The sequence below is a fragment of the Nerophis lumbriciformis genome, linkage group LG19 (assembly GCF_033978685.3).
Source record: "Nerophis lumbriciformis linkage group LG19, RoL_Nlum_v2.1, whole genome shotgun sequence".
Lineage (NCBI taxonomy): Eukaryota > Metazoa > Chordata > Actinopteri > Syngnathiformes > Syngnathidae > Nerophis > Nerophis lumbriciformis.
The window spans coordinates 23,224,720-23,237,789 of NC_084566.2; the positions used below are offsets into that span (position 1 = coordinate 23,224,720).

General features: G+C 41.9%; 1 protein-coding gene across 5 annotated transcripts in view; it reads left to right on the forward strand.

Moving 5' to 3' along the window:
• greb1l (GREB1 like retinoic acid receptor coactivator) overlaps positions 1-13,070 on the forward strand; it is a 126,295-nt gene that overhangs the window by 84,393 nt on the left and 28,832 nt on the right. For all 5 annotated transcript variants that reach the window (XM_061979270.2, XM_061979268.2, XM_072915206.1 and 2 more), the window contains 12 exons: positions 795-954; positions 1,075-1,248; positions 2,616-2,792; positions 2,880-3,056; positions 3,150-3,272; positions 3,433-3,555; positions 5,380-5,517; positions 5,600-5,725; positions 6,112-6,249; positions 9,206-9,391; positions 11,005-11,304; positions 11,382-11,510. In XM_061979270.2, coding sequence (XP_061835254.2) covers positions 798-954; positions 1,075-1,248; positions 2,616-2,792; positions 2,880-3,056; positions 3,150-3,272; positions 3,433-3,555; positions 5,380-5,517; positions 5,600-5,725; positions 6,112-6,249; positions 9,206-9,391; positions 11,005-11,304; positions 11,382-11,510 — 1,948 coding nt within the window. In that variant the 5' untranslated portion in view covers positions 795-797. The remainder of the gene's footprint in view (positions 1-794; positions 955-1,074; positions 1,249-2,615; positions 2,793-2,879; positions 3,057-3,149; positions 3,273-3,432; positions 3,556-5,379; positions 5,518-5,599; positions 5,726-6,111; positions 6,250-9,205; positions 9,392-11,004; positions 11,305-11,381; positions 11,511-13,070) is intronic.

Genomic DNA, 13,070 nt, shown 5'->3' on the forward strand with positions numbered 1-13,070 from the left:
GTATTTTTACATCTAAGGGGCTTTCATAATATTAAAGAATGTATTTGGAATGTCATAAACAAGGATTTTTATGCTCTGGCTATGAAAATATTTAATTCCACTTTGCGGAAATTCATTCGGACGCGGAACCAATTAACAGCTATAAACGAGAAATGACTGTATTATCAATTTAGCTACAGTAGAAGGAAAATATTTTAGAAACAGTTCATACAATACAAATTATATTCTACATATTGTACCAGGGGATAGGTTGATTGGCAACACTAAATTGGCCCTAGTGTGTGGATGTGAGTGTGAATGTTGTCTGTCTATCTGTGTTGGCCCTGCGATGAGGTGGCGACTTGTCCAGAGTGTACACCGCCTTCAGCCCGATTGTAGCTAAACTAGGCTCCAGCACCCCCCGCGACCCCGAAGGGAATAAGCGGTAGAAAATGGATGGATAGATGGATATTGTACTAACAAAATGAACTTGAACTACTGTAATAAAACTCTAAGGCAGATTTTTTGACACAGCTCTAGTCTTGTTTTAGCTGGTGCCCGAGCTACCCCCGTTTTTGTAAATAATGGGAGTTCCAAATTTTACACGCATATTTAGTGGAGCACATGTTGAGAATGCCACCAACCTTCAGCCCACACACAAGGCCAGACAGATGTCCAAGTGTGGACCTCCTTGAGGGAGAGGGGGTGCAGCACAATGAACAGAAAGAACCTATAGATATCAACCTGGCCCATCATGTGGAAGTGGTCGTCATGCATTTCTAGTTTAATTCAGAAATGTACCTTTTACTCCTCAGATCATGGGAAACTCATACGCCGGGCAGCTGAAGTCTGCTCGATTCGAAGAGGCTCTTCACAATTCTATCGAGGCATCTCTGCGCTCCAGCAGCGGAGATCCACAGCCCATCTTCACGCAGCTCTACCTGAAGCCGGAGTCGTATCCCGGCAACATGGAGGGTCAGTGGAGTGCTGTAGGAAAGTTGGAGGATGTCATTTAAGTTACATGCTCTCACAGGACAAAGGCTAGAAGGCTAGAAGGCTGTCAACAATCTGACACCATCTCTAATCTTCTACCAGAGGTGAAGCCAAAAGCTGAACTCCAAAGTGGCGAGCTGCCCGGCCACGAGCTCCTGAACAGCCACTCTTCCAACGACCAGGAGGAGCAGGAAGAGGAGGAGGACGAGGACAACAACAGCCCCCCGCTTCCCTACCTGCAGGGCCCTGCGCCAGACGGCTGCTGCACGCTGGATGGTAATCCACCCAAACTACAAGGCCTTTTTACAGGAAGCTGTCTTCTTTTCTGACTGATCTTTCTCAGAGCATTATTACATTACATACCTTAAGGTAGCAAATAAGGTTCTGATCCTTATAGTACCAAATATGACTCATTTTCTAATAACCGCTCATGAGATCCAGCGTCCTCTGCAGTGGGCATTTATTCAAGGACCCTTACTGTCACATGAGGCGGCACGGAATTTACTACCTGAAGTCCTAGGTTTAGCCCATTGATTACCAAAAGAACATCAGTATGTACATACTAATTTAAATCAAATAGAATATAAATATAGGAGGCTATATAATAGCTTCGATAAAAGGAATAGATTATAAATACAATAGAATAAATAGAAAAGGATTGTGATCATGTTGTCCAAATAGAATGTAAAAAAAACAATGACAGCAAACCAAACCAAGTAAAAGCCCAGTTCAGTACATTGTGACACAAGTTTAGGTTTTGCATAATATGAATGTTATTTTTCCAAAATGTGGGTATACCGACCAAAATCTAATGTCTGCTGTGGATGACATTGGTTTTCTGGAGGATATAGAAAGGATACCTGGCTGTGCAGTGGCCTAGTGGTTAATATGTTGGCCTCACATAGCCAAGAGATCAATGGTCTGAGTCTGTGCCTGGGCATCTCTGTGTGGAGTTTGCATGTTCTCAACGTCCATCCATCCATCCATCTTCTTCCGCTTATCCGAGGTCGGGTCGCGGGGGCAGCAGCCTAAGCAGGGAAGCCCAGACTTTCCTCTCCCCAGCCACTTCGTCCAGCTCCTCCCGGGGGATCCCGAGGCGTTCCCAGGCCAGCCGGGAGACATAGTCTTCCCAACGTGTCCTGGGTCTTCCCCGTGGCCTCCTACCGGTCGGACGTGCCCGAAACACCTCCCGAGGGAGGCGTTCGGGTGGCATCCTGACCAGATGCCCGAACCACCTCATCTGGCTCCTCTCGATATGGAGGAGCAGCGGCTCAACGTCTGTAGGAATTTTCTCTGGGCACTGCGGCTTCCTACAAAGTCCCAAAAACCTGCATGTAAGCTTAATTGGGGACTTGAAAGTGTTCATAGGTGTGATTGTGAATGGTTGTTTGTCTTATCTGTATGTGTCTTGCTTTTGGCTGGCGACCAGTTTAGGGTGTACCCCGCCTCTCGCCAAAGTCAGCTGTAGCACTCCTGAGAACCAGTGTACTCTGGGATGTTTCTTTTTGATCTTTTGTCAAAATCACAAATGTTCCAAATAGCCCCTAAAGAGGACACTGCTTTGACAAGCTTTGATACCACTGCTGCTATTCATCCTTACCAAAATGAGAGTATTTTTAAATGAATTAATGCGTCCTACTCAGGGTTCTGCCAGGCTGGCAAGGATCTCCGTCTGGTCTCCATGGTAACGGAGCCCACTGACGTGCCAAAGGGCTTTGAGCTGGTCGGTGCCAAGTCCCCCAGCATCCCCGAGCACATCCTGGTGTGCGCTGTGGACCGTCGATTTTTGCCGGACGAGAACGGGAAAAATGCACTTTTAGGTCAGCGTGATCCCGGATAGCTGTTGTGTCATCTAACTGACAGCATCTTGTTCAACAGTAATTTTCCCTTTTTTTCCGGATCGTCAGGTTTTTCAGGGAACTGCGTGGGCTGTGGCGAGAAAGGCTTCAGGTACTTTACGGAGTTCTCCAACCACATCAACCTCAAGTTGTCCACGCAGCCCAAGAAGCAGAAGCACTTAAAGTATCACCTGGTGAAGAACTCTCAGGGTGCTCTGTGCAAAGGACCCCTCATCTGCTGGAAGGGTAGCAAGCAACACCCCCATCTGACTACACTGAGTCAAAGAAGCACACATGTCAATACTCTTCTTTTGTTGCCTTTTGCCGACTTGCCTTCAGATTGTAAAACACGCCAGTTCTCCAGCTCTGCATCCACGTCCAAACCCAGCTCCTCCTCCTCGGTCAGTAGTAAAGAAAACCTAGGAACCAGCGGAAATGGTTCATCTCCCTTCTCCCTCTCAGGTGAGCCGCAATACACACTTTACTGGAAACAACATTAGGTACACCTCCGCAGTCTAATGTGGAACTGCACTGCATTGGATTGAATTGAAACATTGAATGTGTATCTTAGAGGCTTGAATTAACTTTAACTTCTTCCTTCCACTTACCCCCCTGGTATTAGATTATCCACCAACCAGAATGACGTCAGCCTCTTCCGTCTCTTTTGGCAGTCAGGACCTGAGCAGAGAGTGCAGCTTCATCAAGCCTCTGGCCTCCACACATGGAAACAAGACGCTACCAATAGGTGAAGAAGCCTCATGACAATGACATGCAGGATCTGGAGCATCCATTACTGGGGATTTAGGCCTGCATGTGAATGTCACTTTAGTGGCCTTGCCCTTATTTGAAAGGTTGCTTAGCTACAAGGGAATATTTTTTTTGGTCCTTGTGTAAGACAGATGGAGTCTCAGTTGACCATAGAGACGAACCTCTGCTATGGCTTGCTTTGACGCGCACACACATACACATACACACTGATTGATACCAAAGGAAAGAATGCTGTATTGACTTTTTAAGGTTTTGCTATCTATTATCCCATTTTACCAGGTTGTGTGATACTGACACACAAATGTTATCATCAATGTTTTGTGTATTGCATACGCAGTGAATATGATATTGGCGATGTCATTGGCAATCAATGTTCAAATATAGAAAGTCAGAATTCATGCATTCCTCACAGTACTTATTCAAATGATTACAGCATACTTGTGATCAATCAAAAACACTTATTGCATTAATTAACAAAAATTAATCACGCAATTTATTTTTACCGTACATGCTCCTTTAGCTTAACCGCGTATGGTTACCTGAAAGGCGGCGCAGGTTGTTATACGGTCAGCGATCAGGCCAATGCAGACGTCAGTGCATGGGTGAGTGAGGAGACTCTCACTGGGGTGTTCACTGGCAAATTTCCCTTCAAAATAAACCTTGATGGTACTAAGGTTTTGACCAAATAGTTAACATGCATTCAAGTAAAATCTTAGAAAAAATGTTTGTGTATAATATTCCGACAATAAAATTACATTTGTGTCAAAATAATAGGGTCTTTTTGTTTTTACAGATAATCTAAATTATGCATTAAGTAATTTACTGTGATTATTCAAAAATGAAAAGTGTGATAAATCTGCTTAAAGATACAATTTTTTTCCTACATTTTAAACATTTCCTTGTGGTCTACATAACATTTAATGGTGGTGTTTTGGTCAAATTTTTGCATAAATTATGTTTTACAGACCATCTTCAAGTCGCTTTCTAACTGTCTTTCCAGAATGTGCCGTTTTGTGGGCGGTCTTATTCACACGCCAACGCCCTCCTCCAGGCCAAGCCCCCTTCAACTGCATCTCTTTCCCAACAGCCATGTTGTAGTTTTTAGCGCTTCTATATCGAGTCTACCAACAGATAGAAGTTAGAACTATAGGCTACTTTTTATTAGATTTGGCTACAGCGGCGGATTTTAGCATGCATGTGCATGTACGAGCCAGTTTACCCCTTAAAAAGAGGATAGAGAAAATTAAGGAACTTATTGACTACAACTGGATAAAAATGGCAGACTCACACAAAGCTCTTGGGGTAAACCTCTACCGTACAAGGAAATATCCGCTGACATAACTAAGGTAAAATATGTCACTTCTTAAATCCAAGTTGGCTCGTTTGTAGCAAGTTTGGAAGATGGCAAGATGGTTTGATATCACATTTTCAGGACTTATGGGGAGCCCAAATACACAAAAACAGAAATCAATAGTTAAAAAAAGTTGTTTTTACGTAATAGGGCCCCTTTTAAGATAGGAGATGCACGCTGATATACTTAGTAGTTGTTTACAGCCTTGGATTCATAGTTCTATCTATAGAGGGCAGACTTTTTCCATCTCTTAGGATTGTGCAGGTGTACCTAATGTTGTGGCTTGTATCGCTTGTATCGTCCTGAGAGTCAGCGTCTTCTGCAGTGGAAATTTGGGTTTGGCAGCTTGATTGTTTTTTTCAGAAATGTGTAACTCTGACAAAATAACTTGACCAAAAACAAACGGGTTCTCAGGAGAATATTAACTTGATTTTCCATATGATTTACCAGTTCCCACAGCGCTGAGGGTAAACGGGCCGACCAATGGCTTGAGTGTTGATGGGCGTCCTCCTTTACTCAGCCCCTCCCAGGTCACCTTAGGACCTCCAAGTCAAGGGTATCGAACATCTGACTTGGGAGACAGTCCGGGTAAAGCTTTCCTTTCCTCCAGTTCAGATAATCCAGTATTTGTTGGTTTTCGTGTTTAAAATAGGTTTCTGTTGTTTTTAAGTGCCCTCCGCCATGAACTCCGGCCCACCCAAGAAGCGCCATCGAAGCTGGCATCCCAGCTCCATCGTGCCAGTCCCTCCCACTGCCGTCCCTGTGCCAGCAATCAGGCCCATCGTTTGCTCTCCAGGTTGGTGTATGAATGTGCTTCCGCATGAATCAGACTGCAGCTTGACCCTCATGTGTCTGCTTTTGATCTTATGTCATGTTTGCAGACGTGCCCAGGCTATTTTGTTAATAAGCTCTCCTAGGTCTGGTTTGAGGACAACAAAACAACATCACTGACATTCTGTGGGGTCGTTAGGGATGATTCACACACAATCTCCATGGAGATTGAGCTACTGGAGAGTTAGGAATTATTTAAGAGTAACCTGGAGACAAAAGAGAATGTATCCAATATATTTGTGATCATGCTCATGCCATCATTGCACATTAATTGTCTGGCAAATGTGTTTCACTTGATTTATACAGCAGCCAATCACAGTATTGTTATGCTTGTGTCTACTGTACAAACAGGTTCTGTACTGGGGGGACCGACTCCTCAGCCACCGGGGCCGGGTGTCATCCAGCCCCAGCCTGTCAGTGCTGGAGGCACGGTGATTGTATCCGACAACCTACTCAACTGTGCAGGAGTTCGCCCTGTCATTCTCATTGGTACCCGACTCTTTTTCCATCTTGTATTCATATCAACACATGCTGGAAATATATTGTAAAGTTGTTTTGGGGGGATACATTTCCAGAAAGCTAAGGACCTGGGGGCCGGACTTATCCCTTTACTATTTACTATTATTTTGAGTTTGGTCTATTTATTTATCAGCGCTCGCTGCTGTTTTTAAGGACGATCTGCAAAAAAACTAGTCAAAGATCATCTCTATGACAGAATTCTTGTGTTTTTAAGAATCTGCTGTGTCTCACAAGTTTTTTTAACTGAACTCACGGGCTATTAGTTGAATAGCACAAATGATGTAATAGAGAAGACCTTAAATAGAATCTTGAGAAACACTACTAGTATAACTAAAGAAGTTGAACAAATGACTGCTGACTGCATCTGAGGTAAACAATCTACAGAAACACACCTGAGTTAAGTAAATCACATTACGAAAATATAAATAGGTTACTGCCAAAAAAGAGATGATTAGAGGTGCCTTGAGGAAAACCTCATTTACGTAAATCACAAGTTTGGACCCCAGTGTTTAATATTTGGTAGCAAGATTAAAATGCCAATGCAATGATCTGCCAATTTGTTTACAGTGGTCTAAGTTGCTCTATACCAGAGGTATAAATATTAACACAAAATTAGTCATCTTTCTCTTGATTTTAATCGTATTCAATGATTATATCTAACCTACTTATTTTACAACCTTGTCAAATGATATGAACCCATGTGTTAATAACAAAGATTATTATGTATTTAACACATAAACCTTAGGCTTAGGTCAGGCTGATTGGAAAAACTAAGTACCAACCAAATATAACGCATAAAAAGGGACTCATAAATAACTGACAAACAATACATTTACATACAATTATTGTTGTGCTAAAATAAACTACATTTATAATGAATATGTTTCTTAACTAAACTGTCCAAAAAAATCAGTTAAAATTAAAATATAGCTTCATCACTTTACTCATAATTTTTTTGCTTAAGAAATTCTCTGACTTTAGCTCCTGACTTCTTCTGTTTGATATTGTCATTACTGCCACAAGTGGTGGAAAAGTGTATTACAACTACAAGATATTTTTTGGCGGGCCTCTGGAAAGCGCTCGTGGCTTGACAGCGGTCTCTGGCCCTGTGGTTAAGAAATACTGCTCTATACAACAATAACATTTTAGTGTTTTTATGACTTTGCGAAAAAAGTGTTTGTCTCCCAAGTTTTGAAATGAACCTGTCAGATGAATAGCCCTGCATTACATTGTATGCAGTGCCCTCAGTCTCCTCTTGGATAACACACTAATACAATGGAGACTCATTCTCCTTCATCTTACTCGTGTTTTGCTGCGTCGATATCAGTGACGTGCGGTGAGGTTGATGGCTGGTGAGGCACTGACTTCATCACAGTCAGATTTACAAACATATGAACCCTAAAGAGTATCTTATTCACCATTTGATTGGCAGAAGTTAACGGGTTATGTTTAAAAGCTCATACCAGCATTCTTCCCTGCTTGGCACTCAGCATCAAGGGTTGGAATTGGAGGTTAAATCACCAAAAATGATTCCCGGGCGCGGCGCCGCTGCTGCCCACTGCTCCCCTCACCTCCGAGGGGGTGAACAAGGGAATGGGTCAAATGCAGACGATACATTTCATTACACCTAGTGTGTGTGTGACAATCATTGGTACTTTAACTTAACTTTAACTTTACACATACAAACTGTAGCACACAAAAAAAGCACATTTAATAAAAAAAACTTTATTATGGTCTTACCTTTACTTATAAATTAAGTCCATGCGCCGCAACTAAAGCCCTCACTTAAACTTTCCACGTGCAAGATTGAATCTATTTAAAAAAGTGTAACCGAGGGTTTATAAATGTCGCCTATGTTGTATGAAACTACAAAATAACAAACACGGAGGCTCCAGTTTACACAAGGACCACTTTATTTACCTTCTTTCAAAAACCTCCACTCCACTCCGTGTCATCACTTCCGCTCTTAGCGCCTTCAAAATAAGAACTCAAGGCATATACTGTATAACAGCGCATAACAGGAACTTAACATCACAAAGAGAAAAGCCCATGAAAATAGGTTACAAAATGTATTTAATAAGAAGCCAAAAAGTGCAAAAACAATAATGTTCGTGTTGGAGGAGTTGTGAATTAGATACACCTGCAGTCTGCAGGTGTATCCAATGTTGTGGCCCTGCAGTCATTCACAACTCCTCCAACACGAACATTATTGTTTTTGCACTTTTTGGCTTCTTATGAAATAACTTTTTTAAATAGATTCAATCTTGCACGTGGAAAGTTTAAGTGTGGGCTTTAGTTGATACAACAATTCTACGGCGGGGGTGCAGGAGGCGGGATTACTGGAGCCTCAGCCAGTGCGTCTTTTGCAGCCGTTTTATGATCGCTCAGCACAAGAAATACGTAACACACATACAGTTGTTGACAAAATACACTGTACATTATATACCTCAGCTAACTAAACTATGGAAATGTATAATATAGTTCATATAGCAATACGGTTTCACTGCACAGCAGGCCAGCAGTTAGCCTAGTCCGGAATCCATGTTGAGGCACTGAGTGACGTGCCTCAACTGGCTGCTGTTCACCGCACCGTCTCTTCTCAGTATTTGAACGGCAAATGTGAAAATTTGGCGATTTTGAATAAAAGTAATCTAAAACTGGTGAAGTTAAATGGAAAATAACTTTATAGTATAATCACTGGATACATATAACAATTTAATTTTTTTTTTTTCTTTTTACATTTTTTTTCTTTCCATGATGGCAAGTGAGGCCCCGCCTCACCTGCCTCTAGTGACTGCACGTCACTGGTTGATATTATATAATATAGGAAAGTAATGTTGACCTAACACAGTTGCAGTTTCCCTTGCGGCATTTCTTCCCCCATCTGCTGCATTGTTTACTTTATTGTTTAACGGTGTTTCTCCAGGGCACGGCACTTTACCTTATTTCTACGGCAACATTGGGGATTTGGTGGTGAGCCCACTGCTGGTGGGCTGCTACAAGAACAGCCAGTTGACGGAGAAAACCTTGGAGACTCTGGGCCTGAGCAGCAGCCAACTGCTGAGCGTGGAGACCATGATTCTTCTTACGCTGCAGTATCTGGCACGTCTAGGTGAGCTGCAGAAGACACACAAAGGATAAACACTCTGTACTATACTTGCAGGCTAGCGAGGGTACTGACCTCTCACTCTTGTTTAAACACCACCCAGTAAAACAATTACACAAGTTAGTTGTGTGTGCATGTGTAACCCGTAGGGGTGTAACGATTAGTTTTAACAACATTTGTGGTAGCCGATAGGATTTAGAGATTTTTTCAGAACGATACGATATGACATGATTCAGTGAGTTAAAATTGATTCAGTAACTTTTTAGCAAAAACATTTTTTGACTGACATAAATAGTGGATACTGGACATTGAAGGTGAAGTTTACTATATTCCTGTTATTTCTTGTAAGGGAATTAATTTTGAATGAATTCATATCTTATTTGAATAAAGTGCAACCAACACTTCAGGTTGAAATTACAAGAGGAAACATTTTCTGCTCACATTTTCAACATTTAAGCAACTTTCAATAAAAGTAATGTAACAAACATTTTAAGTGTAGATTATTTTACCTGCTAAATAAAGTTCCCCGACACGGCCATACAGTATCTGTTCTCCGCCCTGGCGTCGCTGATGACGGAGAGTGTCACAGGTGTGCGGAAGCATGTATGTCCCCTCATCCCTGTTGATGGTGTTGACCCCTCGCTTCCTAATTTCCATAGACTTCTTGATCCATCTCTTCTTTTTATTTGTTTTTGACGAAATTACTTTCTGTTAGTTGTTGTTGCTTCATGTTGGTATATGGTCTGTATTAATATAGCGCTTCACTATACCCAAAACGCTTTACAGCATTCATCACATTCATCCATCCACACACATTTACACACTGATGGCACTGATGTTATGTTCCGGATGTCGGTGCGTCGCCATAACTCGCTACGCTGACACTTCCGTTGTGTCGGTCGCGTCTTTTGTGGCTTCAAGTTGTGTTGCGGCTTTATATTATTGTGTTGTATTGTTTGAATGTGTTGTGGCTTTTGTAATCGTGCTGTAGCCGAAAGTTTTTGTGTTGTAAATTAATGATATTGCCTGTGGCGTTTGCATTTGTTATGACCTTTCGCGACCACCATAGCAACCTGTCATTTTTGTTTTGATGACATCACAGATGGGCGAATAAACAACGTTTAACATCATAATAAAAAGTGCTAAACTTCATATGAAGTCTGCGGTTCTTAAATCCAATGCTTTCCTTTTTCTAACATTGATAAAATCGATTGATTCCCTTTTAGAACGATCTTGGATCGATGCCTATCTTCCGGAAGTAAAACTTGCCGAGCACAGACCGATATATTAGAAATTTAGGAATATAAATCAATGTATCGATATATCACTCAGTTGTTACACCTCTAGTCACCAGCGTGGTTCAGTCGCTGATTTTTCTGTTCAGCCCGGGACTCGAACCTGGGTTGCAGGCCTGAGAGACAAGGGTTCTAGCTACCGAGCTCAAAGCCGGGGCTATCAACCTGGCAGCCAACTCTGTTCTTGAGGTTCCCAGAGAGTGGGGGTTACCAACGTACACATGGCCCAGCCAGACTGGCTGGCCTCCGTTACACATGTGCTTCGAAAAAGCAATTCCTCGCCTAACTTTTTGGGTCATGCTCGTATTTTGGTGCGTCTTGCAGGCCCAGAGCAGATCCCCCTAAGGGAGGAGTTAGAGCAAATCGTTTTGAAGGCCATGCTCTGTTGCCCCGGCGGTCCCACCATCTCCCCTTCCCAACTGCCCTGGTTGGCTCGACTGGAGGCCAGCGTCTCCGGTGGCACCGTCCAAGTGGTGGTTACCCATAATTCCCTGGGGGAGGGCATTTGCGAGTCACTGCGCGCCCTCAGCGAGGCTCCCCACCACCAGCAGTCGTTGCCCACCTATGTGGTCATCATATGTGTCTCTAAAATGAACGACAGCAAGTTCTGCGTGCTGGTCTTAGGTATGTTTCTTTTCTTTTTTTTTGCACTATTGTGTTGCATGCCAAGACATCTAACGTGACATGTGTGCGCCACACAGGGAAGTACCAAGCACGGGCTTTGGCGGAGGGCATGCTGACTACTAACGAGTTCCTGAAGGAAATTAGCTACGAGCTCATCACAGGGAAAGTCAGTGTGTTGGCATCTCACTTCAAAACCACCTCTCTAGGTAAGTGATAACTGGTTGCACTCTAACAGATAACAATACGTGTCATAAGAACAACAAATTCCAGCATAATCTGAGGCAGGGGTCACCAACCTTTTTGAAACCAAGAGCTACTTCTTGGGTACTGATTAATGCGAAGGGCTACCAGTTTGATACACAATTAAATACATTGCCAGAAATAGACAATTTGCTCAATTTATCTTTAACACTATGTTATTATTAATAATTAATGATATTTATCTTTGTGGAAACACTGATCATCTTAATGATTTCTCACAATAAATATATATAGAAACAGATAAATATCAATATGCAACACTTTATTTTTATATTTTCTCTAAGTGCACATTTTTCAAATTGAACATTTTCAAATGATCACTTCTAAGACAGTCTTGTGAAATCACAATATCCCATTTTAACTAGCTAGCCCACAGGTAGGGAACCTATGGCTCTAGAGCCAGGTGTGGCTCTTTTGATGACTGCATCTGGCTCTCAGATAAATCTTAGCTGACATTGCTTAACACGATAAGTAATGAATAATTCCGCTGGTAATCACAGTGTTAAAAATAACGTTCGGAATATAAAACATTCTCATGCATCTTAATCCATAAATCCGTTTTCTTCCGCACTTGTTCATTAATGGTAAGAAGTATTTGATTTATTATTGGTTAACTTCAGAATAACAATTTTATTAAAAAGAATAAGAGACTTATTATACTCTAAATATGTTGGTCTTACTTAAAAATGCACACATTTAGTTGTATTCAGTCTTACAACATATTATATGGCTCTCACGGAAATACATTTAAAAATATTTGGCTTTCATGGCTTTCTCAGCCAAAAAGGTTCCCGACCCCTGAGCTAGCCACTAAATTTTTTTAACAAATCATGAATTACTTTGCACCATGTATGTACAAATAATAACTCATGTAAAATACAAAAGTCAACTCTCAAATTTTTAAATAAATCATGTCACACTTTGAACTGGACACCAAATCTGTTATCTGTTTCTTTGTCAGTTAGTGGGAAGCCTGGCATTGCATGCTGTTAACTAGTGTGTTGTACTCTGGTGTGTAACTTGACACTGCAACTCTGAGTGAGTCTTGCAGATGTGCATCAGTGAGGCGTGTTCTGTGTTTGTTCTTGATGAAGTTCATGTCAGAAAAGGCTGATTCACAAAGATAAGTTGAACCAAACAGGCTTGCAACCTTCATAGCTGCTGCGCATACACCACTGTACTTTTCTGTGTCAACAAGGCACCAAAAGTTTGGTGCAGCCTGGTGGGCTTTGAGGTGGAGGTCATTTTGCAGTGTTACAATTTCAATCTCCACCTGTTCAGCATCCAGGCTGAATGTTGCACTTAACTGCTCAGCAATGCATGATATGTCCACGTTCATGAAAGGATTAGAAATGAACGACACACATGGCTCAAGCTGATTCAGGTCACAAAACCTGTTCTCAAACTCTTGCCTAACTCTGTTTATGACCTAAGAGTACTTTTCTGCAACTTTGTCAAAAACCTCAGATTCTACAGATTTTCTAAATTTGTCTGAATAATGTTTT